General features: G+C 36.8%; 1 protein-coding gene across 2 annotated transcripts in view; it reads right to left on the bottom strand.

Annotated features, from left to right (window-relative positions):
• The window catches only part of LOC140165673 (uncharacterized), a 38,656-nt gene extending 26,075 nt beyond the window's left edge, over window positions 1-12,581 (bottom strand). For both annotated transcript variants that reach the window (XM_072188975.1, XM_072188977.1), the window contains exons 1-2: window positions 12,098-12,581; window positions 4,220-4,435 (exon numbers count right to left, since the gene is read on the bottom strand). In XM_072188975.1, the coding sequence (XP_072045076.1) occupies window positions 4,220-4,435; window positions 12,098-12,206 (325 nt within the window). In that variant the 5' untranslated portion in view covers window positions 12,207-12,581. The remainder of the gene's footprint in view (window positions 1-4,219; window positions 4,436-12,097) is intronic.
• Window positions 12,582-23,145: the final 10,564 nt, after the last annotated feature.

Raw genomic sequence — 23,145 nt, 5'->3', positions numbered from 1 at the left:
TTTGGGCCAAAAATGAGCATTTTGGCCCAAATTTGACATCACAGATGAACTTATCAAGTCTTTGCCATTCTAAATATGTATACTTTTATATACTTTACACCAACACTTTATCAGTTATGAGGCCCGAAAGTTTCCATAATTCCAGGGTTCACAGACCAACCTTAACATTCAGCATATACATGACAGAAAGAGTGCTTTCATATGCGCTACTTCCTGTATTTGTAAAGTCTGCCTTATAGGACGGGGATAATAAAATTAATTATTCAATCGCCATTTCATTAACCCAGCAAACACAAAAACGTTTTAAAAACGTTTTAAATAAGTTATATTTTGGCTTTTGGTTTAGGTAAAAATGTTTTAATAACATTAAAATGTCGGGTTATATAAAGGTCATGATAACGTTTTAAAACGTTTTGTATGAAAACACACTACAACAATATTTTTAAATGTTTTCAAAAAATGTTATTGTAAACTATTTTTGCAAACATTTTGCCAAATATTGTGTCAATACTTAAATAACATTATGTCGAAATGTTTGAACCCAGCAAACACAGAAATGTTCTTAAAATGTTTTTTTCAAAACCTTTTAATAACATTTAAATGTCGGGTTATATAAAGGTCATGAAAACGTTTTTAAAACGTTATTGCAAATATTTTGGGCAAACATTTTTCGCAAAATATTTTTCAACTCCCCAAAATAACATTCTGTTTAGAATGTTTTGTATGAAGTTTTCAAGAATGTTTTTGGAATGCTATTAAAACGTTTTTATACCCTTTATATAACCCGACATTTAAACGTTTTCTGTAAAACATTTTTGTTTGCTGAGCAGTAGATTATCAAAAATGTTTTTTAAGGTTATGAAAACGTTTTATACTCTTAATACACCCTTTATATAACCCGACATTTAAATATTTTCTGACAACCTTTTATAACCTTTTGCGAATGATGTCGAAAACGTTTTGTGTTTGCTGGGAAGGGAAGCGGATATCAGCAGTAATTAACCCTTAATATTATCGGTGATCATAGGTCTCAGTGTAATATGCTGTAATGCGATTTGCATTAAAATTAGATTTTAATGTTTTCCTAAATATTGTTCAGATCGTGTCCTCTTTTGAACAAATGAGGTAAAGTAAAGAAAATCGATTATTCCTTCATGTAATTTTACACGAAATTAGGGTTAGGTTTAGGGTTAGTTTAGGGTTAGGATTAGGGTTAGGATTAGGGTTAAGGTTAGGGTTATGATTAGGATCAGGCTTTGGGTTAGGATTAGGGTTAGAGTTAGGATTAGCTTACACGAAATAATTACATGAAGGATCGACCAGAAAATCGCTGTTTCATTCAAGTCAAGTCAAAACATTGCCTTCATTCCAGGCATCAGATTTATCATAGAAGAGGACCAGGACCTTAGAACAAAGGTTTGAAAGTATTTTGGCATGCCTGAAGGGTATTGAACAAATTTGGCTTAGACTGCCCTCTTCAAAGTGTCATGCATTTTTGGTAGGGGTCAATTAAGGTCAAACAGTGGTCAAAATTATAAATTATCCCAATTTTTGTTTTTAAAAAGTATACCAAATTACTCGCCTGGTCATAAGGAATCCAAAAAGGTATAGTTTGTCCCATCTGCGACCTTTGGTTACAGAGCTATGGTTAAAAACGTGACAAAGGTCAACGCACTTTCGGCTAGGTGCATTTTTACAAAAACGGTTAAAATTGTCAAATGTCCATGATTCTGGTGTCTTGTTATATGTTTTATGACATGGCAAATTCAACTGAACAACTTTAAAAAAACCCAATGGGTCGATATTCTATTATTCAAAATCGCGCACCGTTACACATACGCATAGAATGACGCTTGTACAATATTTCCGCGATAGCCGCTGTCACTTACGCGTACGCGCTCCACATTGAAGTAAACAACTTTAACTATTTGGGTGAAAATAAACTTTAATTGATGTGTTTCTCAGAATCGCATTTAAAACATCTGATTAAACAATACCCTGTGCACTCAGTGGTATCCCCCTAAAACCACTTCCCTACATTGCATTTGCTCACAAAACTGTCATAGAAACAACAAACCAACCATGAAAATTGAAATTGAATGAATGACCTTTCAAATTCAGTGTTTTTATAGGACCCGTTTCGGTCAAAGACTGAGTCAATCAAAACAACAGGCAAAAATATCTGCGCGTTTATGCGAATTTGCGCGAAAAACAAGCAAATGTGGGGTCCCGTAACAAATTGTGGCAAACTCTCTAGGGGATACATGGTAAAAATACACATTACTTGCTAAAACACATCAAATAGCTTATTGGTTATTCTTTACATCTATACAAATATTAAATGTTGACATGTTCCAGATATTGTAGGAACAATAGTACAAAACAATAACACGTTATCTCTTCCGGTATCCTGTACCATGAACTTATGGTTGAACTATAAACGGCCTTAGTGTCAACTCTTTATTTGATTCATATCAGACCTTTACCCGGGAGACACCAGGGTATATGCAGAAATATATTTTGCATATTAGACCACTGGATCAGCGCGCACCCTTAAACCCCTATAAGTCAGATTCGAAGGGGGAAGCGGATATTCTTTGATGTCTCCATACCCGTAATCAACACATTTTCAAAAATAATTCTAGATAATGCATACAGTGTAGTTATAAGGAATAATATAATTGACAGCCTCTAATTCTATGGTGACAGCAACTATTGGGGAAAAATTGTACACCTAAGCTCGCGTAATATTCTGCGTAGAATGTACACTACTGCGTTCAGACGCAATCAGGGTATATAATATCGGAAATCAAGGGTAGGCCTAATGTCGAATCATTAACGCCCAAATAATGTGTCCGAGGCAGTAAAAACGCAACACTGGGGAGAGACCCAGCCGAACCCCATTATTTATACTTTTACTGCCGATGATACAATTATTTGGGTGTAAGGGAGCAAACTTTTATTTCTATTTTTAACCCCAAAATTACTGCGATTTCAAGAAAAAATTTAACTTTTTTCTAAATTTATTTACATCAAGGTAAGGGGCGTACGCGTAGCCATAGCGTAAGTGACAGCGCGAATTGCGCGAAATATTGTACGCATACCAAGCGTAATACTATGCATAGAATGTGTAACGATGCTTGACACATTATTACAGGATTAAGGGCTATGACGTGATGTATTTTAACAAATCAGAGACCGCGATTCTGAATAATGTGCAGCCGGGTTAACATTATGTGAAGCATTTGGACAAATCGCAGTGCGTGAATTTGAATGGAAGGTAGAGGAAATAAAATAAAATCCTTTGGTGTTAGAGAGTCAACTCCACTCTACCTAGGGACTGTTTTGAATAATATTGTGTGACTAACTAATAAACATGGCTGACCTATCTGAATCGCTGCCAGAGGCTGCTGTAATGGTCTTCGTAGTCTGGTCTCATTCAAAGATGCTAACTTGTGTATAGTGTGTATGCCAACGTGATTTGCTTTATTATGTCACAAAACTTGTCCGAATATATATTAAAACATAAAACATTAAACGTAGCAGACAAACAACAGGAGGATAAAGGAGTAGGATTAGCCTAGCGCACCAGAAATCACCCATAAAACCATTATTTCTGAAGCCATTTCACACCTTGAAGACAAAAAGTTCTAGTTATAGCAAGTTTAGCCAGTTCAGTACTTCCCTTCAACACTCAAACAGAGTGTACTGTCGATTTTTTTTTCAGTATTTAAATTCCAAAACCAAACAAGATTGAATAATACATGCAATTTTGACCGTTTCTTTCTTGAAATATAAGACTTTTATAATGACATTTCATTTTGATCTTGTCCACGGATTCAATGCAGTAAATGAGCTTGGCATGAATGGTTCAATGCACAATGGATTAAAAATGAGGTGTTAATTTTTAAAATTAAAAAAAAAAAACATGTGGTAGCTGATTTATCACGCAATACATCATTCAGTTCTGTTTCATTGTGGCATTAAAATACTCAAAAATTAATGTTTCTGACAGTACAGTTCAGAGACACTCTGTATAATTAAAGACAGAGATAAAAAGACTAGCTCGCGTCTAACATTCTGACAACTAGACAGAAAATGCCGTACTGCGCAGGTCGACAACCAATCACGGCGCCCCTTTGCCCTTTGCCCTGACGTCAGACGCGACTTAGTCTTAACTGTCCTCTGTCTTTCATTATAACGTCTTTACACCACTTACATCCTGTGCATTTGACACTCCTAGCTAGCGGCACTCCAATAGCTCTGTAAGTGGCCACTCTTGCGAAAGCTGCTCCTGGGAAACCCAATTGTCTGCAGACCACAATGGCATCGTGGATGTCCCAGGTAGGATCACACGTAGTAAACCATCCACGGTCTCCCAGGTAGATTTCAACACGGCCTATATTAGGTCTGTGACCATCTGCCAAGCGGACATCTGCGAAAAAAAAAAAAAAGGAAGATAAATACACATTTTGATTAATTACAGTCTGAGCATTTTATTAATAAGGACGCAGATTAAGTGATAGTCTGAGCATTTTGATCGTCAAGAAGAACCCATATAGTTCGCGCTGAAAGACAGCGTTTGTCAATGTAACCAATGGTTAAGTTGAAAATTATATACTTAGTTCTCTGGGTTGATAGGATGAAAAAATTGTAATCTTTACCCAGAACAGCCAGCGCACATAAACGTTTGAAAAAACCAGCATGATGCAGTCATGTCTACAGTAGAATTCATCTCGACCTTTGCAGGACTTAACCCCATTAAAAGCTATTAAACCAAGATAACACTCATTGAAACAGCTCAACTGATTAAATCGGATCTTCTCTGGCTGTGCACATGTGACTGTTTTCATGTGCGATATCGCAATAAAGTTTGTATTATAGCTTCAGTTGGGTAACCGATTATAAAGGAAACGAAAGGAAACAATGGTATGTGTACTATTGTTCACGAAATGAGACAATGGCGTGCTTTTTGTAAACCAGCATTCTTGAAAATGAGCAACATAATGATTATTGACTTAACACGGTTTGGAAATAATTTCTTCATATTTTTGGTGTTATCTGTCGTTTACATATCCTTCCTAAAACACAAAAGTACGACCCTCTCCAAACACCTAAATTAGCTAAAAATTTAGGACATGTTACAAAACTATATTGTCTAGAATTTTAGAAGAGTACTTTTAATATTGGCCGGTTATTTTTCACACAGCGACGTTAACTAGGCAATGTACTATTACCTATAACATTAACTAAAACACCAAAGTACGAATATTTCCAAACATCTAAATAATTAGCTAAAAATTTAGGACATGTTAAAAAACTATATTTTCTAGAACTCTAGAAGAGTACTTTTAATATTGGCCGGTTATTTTTCACACAGCGACGTTAACTAGTCATATCCCCATACTTTTAACGTAGGGCTATTTGTAGAGGTCACGCGTCAATGGGAAAGAGCACTGTGTATTGTGTATAGGAAAACGGACAGTAACTGCAGTATGGTGCATCTGGCCGGATTCGAACCGGCGAACTTCGTATTACTAGCACAACGCTCTGCCAATTGAGCCACAGAGGCACACTGGACATAGTGCAGAAATGCTGCACAGCAAACATGATTCGACCTTTGCCGTACTTAAACCTGGTTAACAAGAAATTACTCCAGCAAAATCAAGTCTAGCCCATCCTCCACATTGAATGGTGGACTGCACTTATGCCCAAATATGACACTTGCCAATCAATAATCACCCACTTGAAATCCCCTGACTCGCTCCACTGACCAAAGTTATGGACAGATATGGGAGTTGTTTTTGCTGTTATTTGTCATTTACATATCAGGGAGGTACGAACATTTGCAGATGCCCCACCTACTATCCGTCAAGTGGTTTAGTTTTAATGCCCTTCGGAATAGAGTGGTCCACAATGAGTGATAGTCACTAAAAGTTGCATTCGATTTATACAGGGAATTTTGCAGGCCATGTCGTGCCCTTCCTTACTAAAACACCAAAGTGCGAATATTTCCAATCATCTAAATTAGCTAAAAATTTAGGACATGTTACAAAACTATATTTTCTAGAATTTCAGAAAGTACAAAAATATTGGCCGGTTATTTTTCACACAGTGACGTTAACTAGGCAATGCTTTTTGTAGAGTTTGTAGAGGTCACACGTCAATGGTGAGAGCACTGTGTATTGTGTATAGGAAAATGAACATTAACTGCAGTATGAGAAGAGCAGAAGATTTTAAGCATTTAAAATCTTCCGCTCTTCTCCAGTGTTCGAATCCGGACAGATGCAGTGGGGTTGTTTCAACGTTTTGGTGCGCTGGCTGCTCTTTGTAAATATTAAAATGTGTTCAATGGTAAAGTTGCATTTCACTCTATAAGTTCAAGAGATTTTCTGTTCACAATATTTTCGTCATCAAACTCATTTTGTTTGACGGCGTCACATTTAGTAATAATAATGTACAAATGTGAATACAAAATTCACATCAAAAGGTGGACTTAAGGAAAAATCAAATTTGAAACGTTTGTATAAATGGTTTCATGTTAAAGAGAATTTATCAGCTTTCATTTGAGATATAACTTGTCCTAAATATCCTATAATTTTCCTAGAACTCCCAACCTAACCTATATACTCTGCACTGATTTGACCATAAATTGATTGGAAGTATATGTAACAAGAGTGTTATCATACATCCTGTCTCTTTAATTTAACAAAAACAACAATAAGCCTGATTGGTACTCGTCAGTTCCAAATATATAGAAAGTATCAATTAATGTTGTGTTATGGAGCAATTGCAGTGTTGTAATAATTGCATGTTGCATTTTTAGTTGGCTCTTTTGATCTGTAATTGCTTAGAGCAAACTGAAACTGGTACCAGAATTACACCAAGCGCAGTTTGCAATGGTTACGAGAATTTCATATGCACGGATACGTTATAACAATGTAAGCAGTAATAGGAACAACAACAGCGATGCCAACAAATATAACGACGACGCGACGACAACGGAAAACAAGCAACCCAGTAATATTATATCAAAATTGATCAACAAAATAATAACAACCTAGCCACAGATCTCGAGGTTAAGTTTATGGAAGTGAATGCGGTAAGTTTTAAGCTCCCTTAGATGCCAAAAGTTGATCAATACTTTTTTTAAACTGATCTCAAATTATTATTGTACAGTACTGTACTTCCACTTGCGCATGGAAATCTTAACCTGGATATATACTGCAGGGGCATGCGAAGGGCAGTTGAAATCGGGGAGGAAAGAAGCACACGGTTGGTTAGCCCGTTTTGGAGACGTTATGTATAAATACTCTCATATTAAAGAGAATATTTATCAGCTTTCATTTGAGATACCACTTTTTAGAACTAGGCAATCTTATGTTGAATATAGACGTGTCAGCGTAATCTTTGGTTCACCTCGAGTTCGTTAGTGACGTCATTCGCGGATGCGTGTTCGCTTTCTGTGATTAACTTTACGCGCGCGGTTCGATACTGCGATCAGCGTCACTGCCGAACTTACGAGGAATCAAAGTATACAGGGTGTCCCAGAAAAAATTACCGGGTGAATGAATTTGACACGTTTGTCGGGAAATAGACATCGGAATCAAACAATTTAAAATGGAGCTCGTAGCTCATTGTATTGTACATCATATTTTATTTGATTCGGTTGACTGGTTGCGAAGATATTAACGATTACATAATACATGCATCAATGAAGTTCATTCCAAGTTTGATCAAAAGACGTTTTTTTCATACCCACTCACCCCTTCCTAAAGTTTGTTATCTCATTAAATTTACTCCTCATTATCTATTTTATGACTCGTCAGTGTTATGTTAATCGTGCTTTCAGTGAAGATGAACAACAGTTTGTCCGAGAAAACTTTTCCCTGCAATTAGAAGCTTCCCAGCTTTAATTCTTTGCGTTGTGCAAATATGTTATATTTTAACTTCCCAAAAACATTTGAGCAAAGAATGGCAATGATTAAGTGCTTACAGCTTTACGTGTGATATTTGATACCATGCAACATTATGTTTTAAAATATTTAATTAAACTTTGCAATACGATTTCTTACTCCAATTGGAATATTTCATAAACATTCACCAGTTAGTGAGTTATTACCATCTATTCACCAATATATTGGTTTTGTAAAAACAATCTGTAATTATTTGAACAATAACAAACCTGATGAATCTCTACAGTAACTTACGAAATTGTGTTTGTTTATTTGTTTGTTTGTTTACCTAGGCTGGTCAGTGAGGGACACATGTTAATCCATGGGAAATCCACGGACCGTTCCAAGCTCATACTAAAGAAAGCACAAGCCATGATCTTTCTTTCAAACTTGGAATGAAGCTATACAATCGTCATTTCTTCGCAATCAGTCAACCGATTCAAGTAAAATTAGCAAATAAGACTCATAATAAAATGGGCTACACGCTGTTTTTTTGTGTTTTTTTTTGGGGGGCGTTTTAATTATTGGATTCCGATGCCTATTTCTCGACTTATGTTCAAATTTATTCACCCGGTATTTTTAGTTCTGGGACACCCTGTATAAGTACCAACCATTGACAGCAAATACTTGTAACACACTTTCCATACTTGTTTACTGTGTCCCATATGAATCAGACTTGGACATTGGGAAATTAAATATTATCATTTCAATTTGCAACCTGTTTTCAGATTTCAGGAAGTAAACAGAATGGATAAGAAAAGTTAGTAAGTTGGATTGTTTCTGAGTAATCGTGACAACAGTGCAATATACATAGACATTGTAACACACTGCTGTTGATAGACTACGCCCGACCATACAATATTATTCCCTTTTCCTTTGAGAATAAGTCAGATGAAGCGTATGCTATGTAATATGGAAAATGGCCAAAAGTCATTAAGTTTCTAATTTTAAAATAATATAAGTGTCTGCAAGAGCCAAGAAAATGTCTCGGCGTACGTGACATGACAAACGAAGCTTAGTTATTATACTTTTCTCACTTTGGTCTAAATCAAGTGGAATAAAGGCCAATTCAGTGATTTGCTCATCCGGAAGATCATCAAAATCATCAAAATTCACCTTTGTCATTGTCATATATGTGCTGAAATAGCCTGCTAGTGGTTCAGCCGAAAGACATGTATTTAAGACAAAATAATGCATTTACAAGAACCTGTAATTTATATACTGACAGTATCTAAATTAGCTACATGTATTTGAATGGGGCTTCAACTTCGTCAATACTGCTGTTTTCTTTTTGCCAACTTTTTCATTTCAAAAATACCAAATGACAATTCGAATGACTTATCCTTCACTTTTAAGCAATTTATAAACAATCTTATTTTTTTAAAAACATTTTCGCTGGGATCACTGAATGGGACTTTAATAATGATAAATAAATAGATAAATAAAACTACAAGCCTCTGCGCACTTTAATACATATTTTCGCTGACCACTAGGGCACAAGACATACCATATAAACCATTATACACCATTCGTAGACGCAGCTCAATATAGGCGCAGTCTCCTAGTCTACCCATATAACCATCGCAACCAGGATCAGCTCGATTAACCCGAGACTTGAAAGTTCCCTGGAAAGGAACTAATTATTAGTTCCTTTCCAGGGAACTTTCAAGTTAGCACAATTATTTGTACAGATAAATGTTAGATATCTACGCTTAATATATAATTATGCATCACAAAAATTGCAAGATAACGCTTTAAGATTACACAAAGGAATGTTATTCTTCATAATCTATAATTGTTTGAAAGTAAAACTGTGTACGTTGATACGACTCGATTGATTTAGAATAAATTGGCGATTCATCAAAGGTTCAAACCCTGCTCTAACATGTTTAACATGTTTAAGTTTAAAATGAACCTGCTTAAGACTAGTCCGGGGAAGTTCACCATCCGTTTTGTTCTGTGGTGTTTACCATGCTTAACTCTAATAATTGCCTTCATTCTCCTTGCCAAGTTTTCTTAAAGTTCACTTTGTTCATTTCTTTCGTCATCCTCCCCTTCAGGAAGTCAGCTGTGCCAAGACCTATCATAGTTATATGTTTCTGATCAGTCAAAATGCATTTCTCAAACGAGAATCAGGGCGTAAAAAAGAATATTTGGCAATGTGTTTACTGTTATCTTGAATGGGCTATTCCTGTCGAAATACGTTCACCCCTATGGAAGATATTTAATGTTCCACACAGAGTGTGAATTTCAAATAGGGTAATCTGAACGGGTGACTCCATTCAAAATCTACACCCCCTATGTAAGAGATTAAGGTCATGTCTTCCATAGGTGGTGTGTTGGTGTCAATTGGAATAGCCTAATGTCTCCAGAATATATAACCAGTCGCTTCCCTCTTTCTTAGGTAATTTAATAGCAAATACACGATCCCTATCTGTATCTGTTGATGAATGAAGTGTGATAAGAGATCATCTTATTAGTGCCTGATTTTGTTACCGAATGTACCGGACATTTCAACATGTTCGATAAATCCGCCTAATACCTGTATGTTTGACATCAGACTAAAAATTTTTTTTTTGTAGGACCCGCGCATGTCATTCTGGGAGCAATTTTAATGCATTTCGGTTTATTATTTGAGAAATCTAGAAAAAGAGCTTTTTTTTTGTTTACAAGCAACATGAAATCACTATCCTATAGGCCTAATTGTCCAAGAACTACCAATTTTCATATCTAACCTATTCTGCACTTTTTAAACCACAAATTGATTGGAGGTATATGGTACAAGAGTGTTACCATGCAATGCCATACACCCTGTCTCTTTACTTTAAGTTAAGGGGGTACTACACCCCTGCCCAATTTTGTACCCATTTTTGCATTTTTCTCAAAAATTATAGCGCATTGGGGACAAGTAAGATATGTATATTATAGGGGCATGGACTACAACTACTGCACTTCAGCACAGACAACAGTTGTGGAGTTACAGTCAAAAATGAGGGAAACCCAATATTTGATCAATAAATCAATAACTACTTGCTTTGAGTTTCTGTATTTTCAGTCAGTACAGAAGTTGTAGTCCTTGCCCCTATAATATGCATATCTTACTTGTCACCAATGTGCTATAAATTTTGAAAAAAATTCAAAAATAGGCACAAAATTGGACAGGGGTGTAGTACCCCCTTAAATTAACAATAAGCCTAATTGGTACTCATCAGTTCTCGATGTTTGATGAAAAAGCGTGTTCTTTCCAAATATATAGCCTTCAACATTGTGCTTAGGTATAAATTTGTGTAATAAATGTGTTATAGTGCAATTATATGTGGTATTTTTGGCCGGCTCTTATCTGTAATTGCTTAGAGAAACTAGTACCAGAATTATACCAAGCGCAGTTTGCAATGGTTATGAGAATTTCACATGTGCAGATACGTTATAATTATGTATTAAAGCAGCAACGGCAACAACAGCACGTCTGCAAATATAACGATGACACGACGCCAACAGAAAACAAACAAACAAAACAACAACCCAGTAACATTATATTAACGACATTGATCAACAAAGTACCTAGCCACAGGAAAAAGATCTCGAGGTTAAGTTATCCGTGGAAGTGAATGCGGTAAGTTTAAGGAGTTTAAGGCTCCCACAGATACCAAAAACTGTAAAAATGCTCCAAAATGATTTTTAAACGTTGGATAGCCTGTTTTGAAGGAAAGCACCAGGCTCCGCCATTTCATTAGCCGATTATAAAATAAGCTTTATCATCGAAAAAAGTAACTGAACTAAATACTGTTCATTGTTATTAATATATCTATTTTGACTTATTGAAAGCAAAACAGTTATATTTTATATTTTATTGATGACATTTTTGTGTAGGGTAGATAATAACCAGTAGGCCAAGTAATATTGATTTCATAATGGGTCCTCTTTTGGATGTTAATGGACTTAAAAAGTTAATGGATGTAAAAAAAAAAGCAACGATTTGTTTTGCTACGATTAACTATAAAATCATTTCTACAGGACTTTCCACTGGCGGAATAAAAAAAAGTAGGAATATTATATCTACCATGGCCATTCACATTATCACATTGGAAAATTGAATGTGTTCTTTTTTGATTGCCCAAGGATGTTAACTACCATTTACTTACCTCCAATTTCAGCGCCCTGACCACAACACGATAATCCACATATTACTAGGATAACCCAGTACATTGTCAGAAAGCATTTAGACAGTAAGCACCTATATCCAATCTTCATTATAAGCTATTATAACGGATATTATCGAATTAACAGAACCTCACCAAGTAAAATCACATGAGTAATAGGTACAAGTATTATTCCACGTAATAGCTGAGTACATGTATGTACTGGCGTAAGTCTGTTACATTAATGGACCAAACGTAATATGTCTCGAAGTAGACTCATCTCTCGAAGTAGACTATTAGCAAGTATTATATTGTAAGTGTTAATTTTGATAGATAAGTGGAATTTATACCAATCCCGGTTGAAAAGTGCAGATCAAGGGCACGTGCCACGTGGTGGAAGTCCCGGGTGGAAGTCCTAGGACCACCAAATCCAAGTACAAGTTAGTGTTAGTAGCTAGATAAGTTCGTATAGCACCCGTTTTGGAAGAGGCAGTGCAATAGTGCCTATATCTTCCACATACTACAGAGTGTTCCACAAATCTCTGCTCAGAGTGCATCACACAGTTACGCTACTTATGGAGGGTAATGTTAAATGAAGGCGATGCTTCGTAAGTAAGCAGCATAGTAGGCTTCAAAATAAGCAGGAGCTCAGGTACTATTATATAGGGTCCACAACTTTTAAGTTCCCCCTAAATACTTTTTAAAATAAATCGAGAAATATTTGATAAAATGCAAACGTGTAAAAAGATATGGGTACAATGTAGCCGTATTTGTTTTACACATGGACCAAATTATAGCGTCACACGTCATTGCGTTCAGTCACAATGGTTGATTATATAAAAAAACACTGTTTTTAACAGTGTTAAAAGTTGCATCTGAGTCCATAGGAGTCAACTCTCAAACAATGCAATAGGCCAGGTCTATTCATGTGTTTGTTAAAGAAAACCTGACTGCTATGGACTCAGGTGCAACTTTTAAAACGGCCTCTTTTCTTAAACAATTAACCATTGTGACTGAACCCAATGATGTGTGACGATATAAATTGGTACACATATGTGACCGTACAGCACGAATGAGCCGTAAATGTCCTCAATTGTATTCTGAGTTACAGTGTAAAATGGGCATGAAGGTCATATTCATAGGTATTTCAATTTGGTGCTACGTGTATCTCATTAAATGAGGTACACGTAGCACCAAATTGAGGTACCTATGAATACGACCTTCATGCCCATTTTACACTGTAACTCAGAATACAATTGAGGACATTTACGGCTCATTCGTGCTGTACGGTCACATATGTAAAACTATACATATCTTTTTAAATTTTTACATTTCGTAAATTGACTTATTCTAAAAAGTATTACGGGGAAATTATAAGTTGTGGACCGTATATGTCTCATTCCAAAATCCTTAAAATATCCCTGGTCAAATGTGAAACTGTACGATGTGGGGTAACCGTGGGGTAACCATTTATATTGAAATTACTCCTGATTACTCTATTGCAAATGTGTAATAACATTCAGTACTAGAATCATTTCGTTTCTTTCTCTTATTAGCTTCCGGTTGATATGAAATCGCGATTGGTCTGAGACAAAGCATCTGAGGCTACGAACACCTTTTATAACCTTGATATAACCTGAGACAACCTTTGCGCGCCATTTTGAAAATGTTACGAAAACGTTTTGTGTTTACTGGGTTATTTATTAGGTAGTGATGACGGGTTGGCGCTACGACAGAGGTTTACCTCCCTCTTGAACCAGGTTGCTTGTTTAATACGCACAGCACTACAAGAATATGTACCTCGATCGTGGTGTATTCATCATATTAAACAATTGTCAAGAATATAAATCAATTCTACAATTGGCGCCACGATAGAGGTTTACCTCCCCCTATGAAGCCCTGTATATGCTAACTGGATGCAAGTATTTTCAATACCAGGTTGCTTATTTTATACGCACAGCACTACTAGAAGCTAAACAAGAATATGTACCTCGTGGTGTATTCATATTAAACAATTGTCAAAAATATAAATCAATTACCACTGCTTACTCAATTTGTATGGGACACCTTGTAAATGTATTGGGTGACATATCCGGTTATTGGTTGAAAGTTTTCCTACACTTATCAGCATCATTCTCAGAGGCCAATGTTCTGCGACGCCTTCTATTTCTGATTTGTTGGGCAAGTGGGCGAATGAAGTTTCCAAAATATTGATGCTAAAAATAGAGGTGATTGTTTTAGTAACAACAGTAGTTAGATTTATGGGATTGCGTGGTTCAAGTAAAAAATATTTTTGCGGTCAAAGTAACTTTCCATAGTTACAAAAAGTTAATAGAGAATATTTCCAACTTATTACCTTCATTACCTTTACCAACTGAAGACCTGAGCGCAAGAAGACCGTAAGCATGGTAAGTCCACTTGGGCCCTCAACATGTATACACTAAAGTTGCGTATAGTTTCGTATAGTTTGGTAATGTTTTATACATGTTCAGGGGCCAAATAAAATCTTTCACAACCTTTCATGATATAAAACCCTAAGAAACTATACGTAACTTAAGTGTATACATGTTGAGGGCCAAGGGGACTTACGGTCTTCTTGCGCTCAGGTCTTAATTTGTGTTCCATTTACACAGCAACATCGCACTATAAAAACATCATGCGTAAAAACAGGTTATGTTGTATGAAAATAAGTGTCAAAGGTTGCTCCTCAATAAAAGCTAATAAAGACACGTGACTTAACACGCTATCTCCCCACGGGTGTCGACTGCAGACGACAAGTTTCATTTTTCTTTAAAAATTCAACATTTTCAGAATTCTGAACTATCTGAAGATCCACTGAACCAATACTAGGCTTGTTTGTACTCATTTTAATGCATTTTTCATGCTGATATACATGGTCATGGTCATGAAAATGTACAATTTTAAAATTTGAATTTGAATTTGAATAAGAAATTTGTCGCCTGCAGTCGACATGCGCATAGACAAGGTAAACAGAATTAACGTACTATTTATATATCCCACGCAATGTGTCAGTTTTAAAACAATTTGGATTAATTTGATGTAATGTACAGAATGTTTTGTGCCGTGTGAAATATGTATACTAGTAACCGGCGTCGGTGTTTTGTCAGCTATGCTGCCTTTTGGCAACTCTATAATGACGTCAAATAAAGTAGCATAAGAGATGACATCACGGTTTGCGATGTATCATGGGAAAAATCGTGATGTATCATGGGAAAAGGTCGACATCCAAGTCCGCGCAATACGAATATTACCATGCTATTACATAGGAACACGTGACAATATTTTTAGTTTGTCAATATAACGGTATTACACGCAAATCGATAGAGAAAAAATTAATTGTGCACATTTCAAATCACATTATTAAGTATTATTGAGTATCGATTCGCGTGTAACACCTTTATTTTGAGAAACTAAAAAAAATATTGTCACGTGTTCCTATGTAATACATGGTAATATTCGTATTGCGCGGACTTGGATGTCGACCTTTTCCCATGATATTCGAAGAGCAATTGACCCAATAACCTTATAACAAGATATTAACAATTAAAGAGTGTCCTGAAAAAAAAAATCTCAAAGAAACAAACACACAAAGGGATCTATAGCGGTATAATAGCACGGGACTGATCCGCATTAATGCAGGTCTATTAAATTACATAAATACAAGCAACTTGCTTGCTATTATGTTCGGATCATTGTGTCCAGATGCAAAATGCAAAGCTATTGAATTCATGGGATGTGATGATCTTATGTATTCTTGATTTCATTCCAATAAGCAATAATTATTATTATTATTATCAATATTGGAGATATTCCTGTATAACATTTTTGAGATATGTTTTTCAGGGAGGAGTGAGAGGGCAAAAGTTTAAAGGAACTCAAGTTTGGCAATTGCTTTCGGTATGAGAATTGCATTGAAGCATATTATGGTATATTATACTAGGCACTCAACAGCATTTTTGACTAACTCATCACGCCCTCTTCGGGGGTTCGCCTATAAAAGGAAACAGTCGGATGAGTTGCCTGCCAGTCTGTTGAAAGCACTGGTGCAGCGGTGAAACGACACTGAAATGTGAGTTAAATAGCTTCTTTTTTCTAATGAACAAAATACAAGAAGGAAGGTTAAGAAGGAGATTTTCAGTAAAACCAATACGGTAAAAAAAGAAAATGGTCGATTATTCTCGATACGACGTTTAGTGTTCTTTTCGATGAACGGCCAGGTTGCATCTTGCAAATTGCATCTACATCTTTTCTAAATTGTAGCCATACTTCTGTTCACTCTTGCATACTCTGAAGACATCACACGGGTCGTGAATTGCCCTTCAAATAGTGGGTTTACGACTGACACCTGGTCTCCAGGAAGTGAAGGGTTACGGTTGAGTAGCAGAGGTACGCTGAATTGAGATATATACTGCGCAGAGTTGGGAGCCTAATATTGGCGCGATTACGCAGCAATACCATGATACCTCTCTGTATTTTACCTTTTTGTTGTTGATGTTATCATATTAAAGCTATTAAAAGCGTGTCTCCATAAGGCCTTTCACTATTATTATAAAAGTTATTTTAACGATATGCTTCGAAAATATTGATATGCTATTTTCCCCATCCATACCCCACACAGGTGGACTGGAGAATCATTTAACAATAACCAATACCGTAAAATCAACATAATTAATAAAATGAAACAAGCGGAAAACGCCACGGGCAAACATTGTGGTTACCAATCACCACTTGAAGAAGAGCAATGTGGGTTTTTTTTTATATGTAATAGAGAATTGGTTCAAAATCGTAACAAGACGAACCAAAAAGTTGGCTAGGCAACACATATGAAATTGTTATTATTATTATTATTATTATTATTTTGGTATAAAACATTTAATTTTTTTCTTCTGTTTGTCAATAAAACGTGGCTGCAAGTTGTTCCTTTTCGTTTTGTAAAGAGTCATAATCAGGAGGGTTAGAGCGAGTCAAACCTGACTCGGTTAATTCAAATCGCTGAAACCTATCATATGAAAGATCCTCATTCCCGGGCGTCATGATATGGGAATAGTTAGTAGATGGTTGAGACAAACGATTTACTTGAGCGTAAGAAGGTGTTCTACTGATACCCTCTCCAAATGAATGTTGGTTGGGATCTCCAGAATGCGGATTGCGAGATACCCGGTTTACTTGAGCGTAAGCAGGTGTTCTACTGATACCCTCTTCAAATGGATGCTGGTTGGGATCTCCAGAATGCGGATTGCGAGAAACCCGGTTTACTTGCGCGTATTGGGGCATGCTGTTTCTATTTCTGGGTGCCTCGAATGGTTCCAGAGTGTAGTAGTTTGGGTCAACATCATTAGCTTGTCTTGCAGCTGATGATGCTCGCGGTAATGGGTCTCCGTATTCGTACACCACGCGTTGTTCTACGCGGAGTGGTGAGCGACCAAACACAGGGTTTTCATATGAGTTGCTACGTGCCGATAGTTGACGATTTGTGACTTCTTGCGTGTTCTGGAGCAGAGGGTCAACGGACGTTTGGCGGGATGCAGAAGATGGCAAATACATCAAACGTTTACCAAATGAAGTTTCAGAACTGAAGGAAGTACTGTTATTATTGCAGTACATCGAGTTTTGTACCGAAGGCCCTGAAACTGATGCAATGTCACTTTCTTGCCTTTCATATTCCCGGGTACGTTGGTTTCTGACAAAAAGAACCAAAACAATGAAACAACATTTATATCAATTTTAGATATAAAAGCAAGCAGTTGAGTTTAAATTTTTCTTTTAGATTAACATCAATTCACATCCAGTCACATACCCCGACCATATATCCGACATTCTTAGTCAGTGGGAGTGGTCTAGTTCGTTGACACATAATCTGATTTGACAATCGCATGATTTCGGGTGCCGTCAATTAGGTCGTAGACGACCCCACGTCATCATGAGTGTTGATAACGCGTAACACATTTGTAGAGGTGCGCGTATGTATCGCGTTGTATGCATAGACTAGTGCGGAATACACGCACGCGCCAGCAGTACGCGCAACAGAATACGTGAAGTTGTAAACAAGTTTCGTTCATTTTATAATAAGGGGAGTTTTTATGACGGTAACTTAGTTTTTGCTTTAAAAAATAGTTTACAGTTATTAAAATAATATTTAACCGACTAAGAATGAGAATAAACGATAAGAAGTTTTATTTTTATCCTCTATCCTCTACCTATCGTAGTGTGCGCCGCACACCGTCATCATCCCTATATCTTCGTGTTAAAAATTGCCGTGGTAGTACGATAAATCCTCACGTTTTTCAACATATACGCATGGTGATTTTGTTCGAGATAGGCCGTACGACTCAGGCTATGCATACAATTTGAGATTTTGAGAGCCGGCCACACTGTTTCTATTCTATGTTTTACGATTTTCGCATGATCAGTATATGGCTGGCCGTAACCGCCACAACGTGGAGCTGCTACGCGTAGCTTACTTTTCGCTTCGCGGAGCTAAATTGACCACTCATGTTAGATCTTTTCATTACGCGGAGCCAGTTGATGCATCATCGTTCCAGAGAGAGAAAACTCTTGCCAAAATTAATGTTTACTATGTGGATTTTAAATGAATCGAATGTAAATAAACCACCAACAGTTGTACAGGATCAATACCATTGTTTGATTAGTGTATAGTCAATGTTACCTTGCATGCATGTGCCATGTGTGTGGCGTGTTTGTTTGTTTGTCTACTGTGTCAGGCCAGGATCACTGACACCCACGGTACTGATACTGTCATACTATCACGGTGATCATATTGTTGAATGTTGTTGACTTTAAAATAATCATGATGCAGTCATGTCTACAGTAGAATTCACCACGACCTTTGAAGGACTTAAACCCCATTAAAAGCTATTAAACCAAGATAACACTCAATGAAAACAGCTCAACTATGTTACATCAGATCTTCTCTGGTTAAATACACACTGCACTTGTGTCTGTTTTACCTGTGCAATGAACAATGAGCTGGTATTATAGTTTCAGTTGGGTGAATGATTATAAAGCGAACGCAAGGTAACAATACTGTCTGGGCTTTTGTTTACGAAATGAGACAATAGTCTGCTTATTGTTAACCAGCGTTCTTGAAAATGAGAAGCATAATGGTTTGCAGACTTAACACGGTTTAGAAATAATTTGTTCATATTTTTTGGTGTTATCTGTCGTTTACATATCCTTCCTAAAACACAAAAGTACCAATATTTCCAAACACCTAAATTAGCTAAAAATTTAGGAAATGTTACAAAACTATATTTTCTAGAATTTCAGAGAAGAATACTTTAAATATTGACTGGTTATTTTTTACACAGTGACGTCATATAGGCAATGACATAATACTTCTAACATACACTAGGTCACGCGTCAATGGTGAGCGCACTGAGTATTGTGTATAGGAAAACGGGCAGTACCGTAACTACAGTATGTATGGCCTACTACTAGTATATAAAGTAAATCCGAACTGGTTTGCTGAAGGTCGAATTCCGCAGGCCACGCCGCACAAGATGTACAAATCAGCTCCCGGCGATACACTGCAGATCGCAGAATTGTGTGCATGGTTTACCACCAATCTGCCTAGCTATATAGTTGTGTACAATACTGTATGAGTTTCTTGTGAGTGCATGTCCATCTTAATAATAAGTCGGTTCGTACTTTTCATAAATTACTTTTTGAATCATAACTATCGTGACCGAGGATATCTTGCAACTACGTGAAGCTCGTCTGGCAAATTCTTAATGACTAAATTCGCTTCACGTAATGAGTAAGTCGTACTTGATTGGTCAGTTTTACCTCCGAGTAATGAAAAACTCTAACATGATTGGTCAATTTGGCTCCACGGAACAAAAAGTCAGCTACGCGTAGCAGCTCCACGTTGTGGCGGTTGCGGCCTACCATATCAGTATCCCATATGATATTTCTATTGTAAGAAAATTTTATTTGTTGTCACGTACATCACAGGTTTCGTTTAAATGTACTAACTGGAAATTAAATGTACTAATTAGTGAGGACCGGTATTTTGCTGTGGATATGTTTAACTGCAATTTGCGGGTAAAAAATTTGAAATCCTGAGTAAAAATTGTGATCATATTCAACTCTTTGAGAAAAATTTATATAAAAGAATGCATGTAAAATCCAGCTGCAATACAATGTACATTATTGACACACTATCACGCTCTTTATCTTCGTCAATAATAGAATAATCGATTTCAATCGAATTGAATGCATGAGTTTGTAGTTGACTACTGAGCGACCTAAGCGATCGATTGCTAGCCAATCAGATAGAACTCCTTTTCTTGCGTTCAGTGAAATACCACTCGCCTGTCGCTAACTACCACTCGCCCGTCGCTCACCAACGGAGTATTAAATTTATATTTATCGTATAGGACGTCGACGGTGTGCGCCGGCATCCACTACTCAAAATATTGGACCTGCCTGTCGTCTATCACACGGTAGAGGATAGTAAAAGCAAAAATTCCTATCGTGTATTCTCTAAGTCACACACTCCCACCCACACCACCTACCACTCCGGTCCGCGCCACCACACACACCCACACACCCCCCACCCCACCCCACACCCACACACCCCACACACCCACACCCCTACACTCCCGCCTCCATATGCAGACACATGTATTTAAAATTAACAAACGCTTCATTTTAATACAGTATAATATCTTCATATACCTTTCATTTCTGCAACTGCAAAACCAGAAGATTACTATGATGAGAAGTAGTATCAACAAAACACCCACGGACACACTAACAACAACTGCGGATAATAAGAAAAAACATAACATTTATTGGGTTTGGTGTTACAGTTTGCTTCCATTTGTCATGTTTGTAACGTCATAACTTGACATGAAATCAGTGCGCGACTTGTTTGAGAAGTCAAAGAACTCTATCCAAATTTACTTACCAACCACAAGGGTGCTTGAAGTGTTATCTACTTGACCACCATCTGGCGGACTGGTAGACGTTGTCTTCTTTGATGTTGTTGTCATGATTGAGGAAGGTTTTGTTGAGAGTGAAATCGTGGTTTGTTCTCCAGGAATCAAAGAGGTAGTAGCCTCTTCCGTACTAGTTGATATGACTGATGTGATTCTTTCAGATGTTGTAGTCTGTTCTTTGGGTGTCACAGAAGTAGTACCTATTTCTGTACTAGATGGAGTCATGACTGATGTGATTCTTGCAGATGTTGTAGTCTGTACTTTGGGTGTCCCAGACGTAGTACCCAATTCTATACTTGATGGAGTAAACGATGTCATCACCTCAGAAGTGGGCGTTGTTACAACATGTGTAGCAGCGTTTGTTGATGATTTTTGTGATGACGTAGCTATTCTGGATGTTACTATTGGTTCACTGCTTGCAATTGGCTCTGTTGTTGTAAGAGATGGAGTGGTTATTTCTGTTGAAGTCTCTTGCGTAGTCGACAAGAATGACGATGTTGGCAACAGTTCTTGAGTTGTTTGATATGTGGTCGCAGATGCCGTTGTTATTGCTTCTGATGAAGATACTATTGTGTCTGAAAAAATAAAGACGTTATTACTTGTGACTTTAAGACGATAGCAGAAAAATAAAAATAATAAATATCTAACAAGAAAATAATTGGCAAATTGAGTACAAAACTCTTCTTACTCCTAGTGATGATAAGATTTTCTTTACGGTGTTTTTATTGAGGGGTTTATTTAGGAGTCTGTATGTGTATGTGTACTATAATATTTTAAACCTTATTTAGTGAATAAAAGAGTGTTAATGCGGGTAGTGAGTACAACCTTTTCAATGTTTACGTCCGTCAACAACGACAACGTAATGCATGAGTTTCCTACTATTAATGCAACTTGCATGTAGCTGACTCCATTGTCTCGTCTTTCTACAGTACACTAGAGGATAGCTATTAGCAATATTGATAGACATCGATAGATTACAATGAGTTCCATACTTACCATTTATGCAACTTGCTTGTAGCTGACTCCATTGCCCAGTCACATTACAGTACACTACAGGATAGCCAAATAATGTTGATGGACAGCGGTAGATTACAATTCCACGAAACTCATCAGAAAGTATTTCGGAGTCACCATTTTCCATAACTGGGATATCTTGCTTATCACATATCAGTTCTATATGAAAGAAACATAGAATTGCCTGGGATGTCAAAACGAAGCCAACATTATTTGAATCATCCGTATGATACCGTATACATTATGTGACGTGGTGTGTCAAAAGAAGGCACTTCTGGGCAGGGGTCAATATTTAGTTTCTTACATATTTTTGAAATAGAGATTATTTCCCTTTCATCACTTTCCTTTGCGTTGAAATCGGACATTCCTAAGCTAGATTATTGAATTCCAAAGTCAGAGCACAATTCGTCGTCCGTATTCCATAGTGGCGTATAGTGGGGCGCCGCGAATAAACAACTTTTCGAGAAAATCGGGTTTGAAGAAATGCCAATTTAAAATCGAGTTGTGTAAATCAGACATTCATTATATTTTGTAAATGATGTGAAATTTCTGTAGTAAACTAAATAGATTTTATTGTTATATATTTTTCAAAAGAAATAAATACATACTATTGCTGGCAAACTGACAATAAAACTATACGTCACTATGGAAAACGAACAAAACGCAATACCCTAACCTTACGTTAACCGTACGCCACCTCGGTCGCCGTGTAATCCCTATGGCGTTACTTTTCGTCGTTCGTATTCCATAGTGGCGTATAGGTCCGATACGCGTACGCCACTATGACATACGATGTTTTTCATTTTTGCCGATACTTCATAATTATAAAATGTGTATAAAAAGTGGCGTATGGTCGATACGCCACTATGGAATACGAAAATGTCACTTTGTAACTATACGCCACATTTAATTAATTAATTACTAATTAATTAGCTAATTATGACTGATGAGACTTAGAAAAAATGAAAGAGAACATCATTAAAGACATATGTGCCAATTTTCAAAAAAATGACCAAAAATCACTATACGCCACTATGGAATACAGCCGACGAA

Source organism: Amphiura filiformis, chromosome 12, assembly GCF_039555335.1.
Source record: "Amphiura filiformis chromosome 12, Afil_fr2py, whole genome shotgun sequence".
Lineage (NCBI taxonomy): Eukaryota > Metazoa > Echinodermata > Ophiuroidea > Amphilepidida > Amphiuridae > Amphiura > Amphiura filiformis.
The sequence above is the reverse complement of the archived record's forward strand: the minus strand, read 5'-3'. Positions and strand labels throughout refer to the sequence as shown.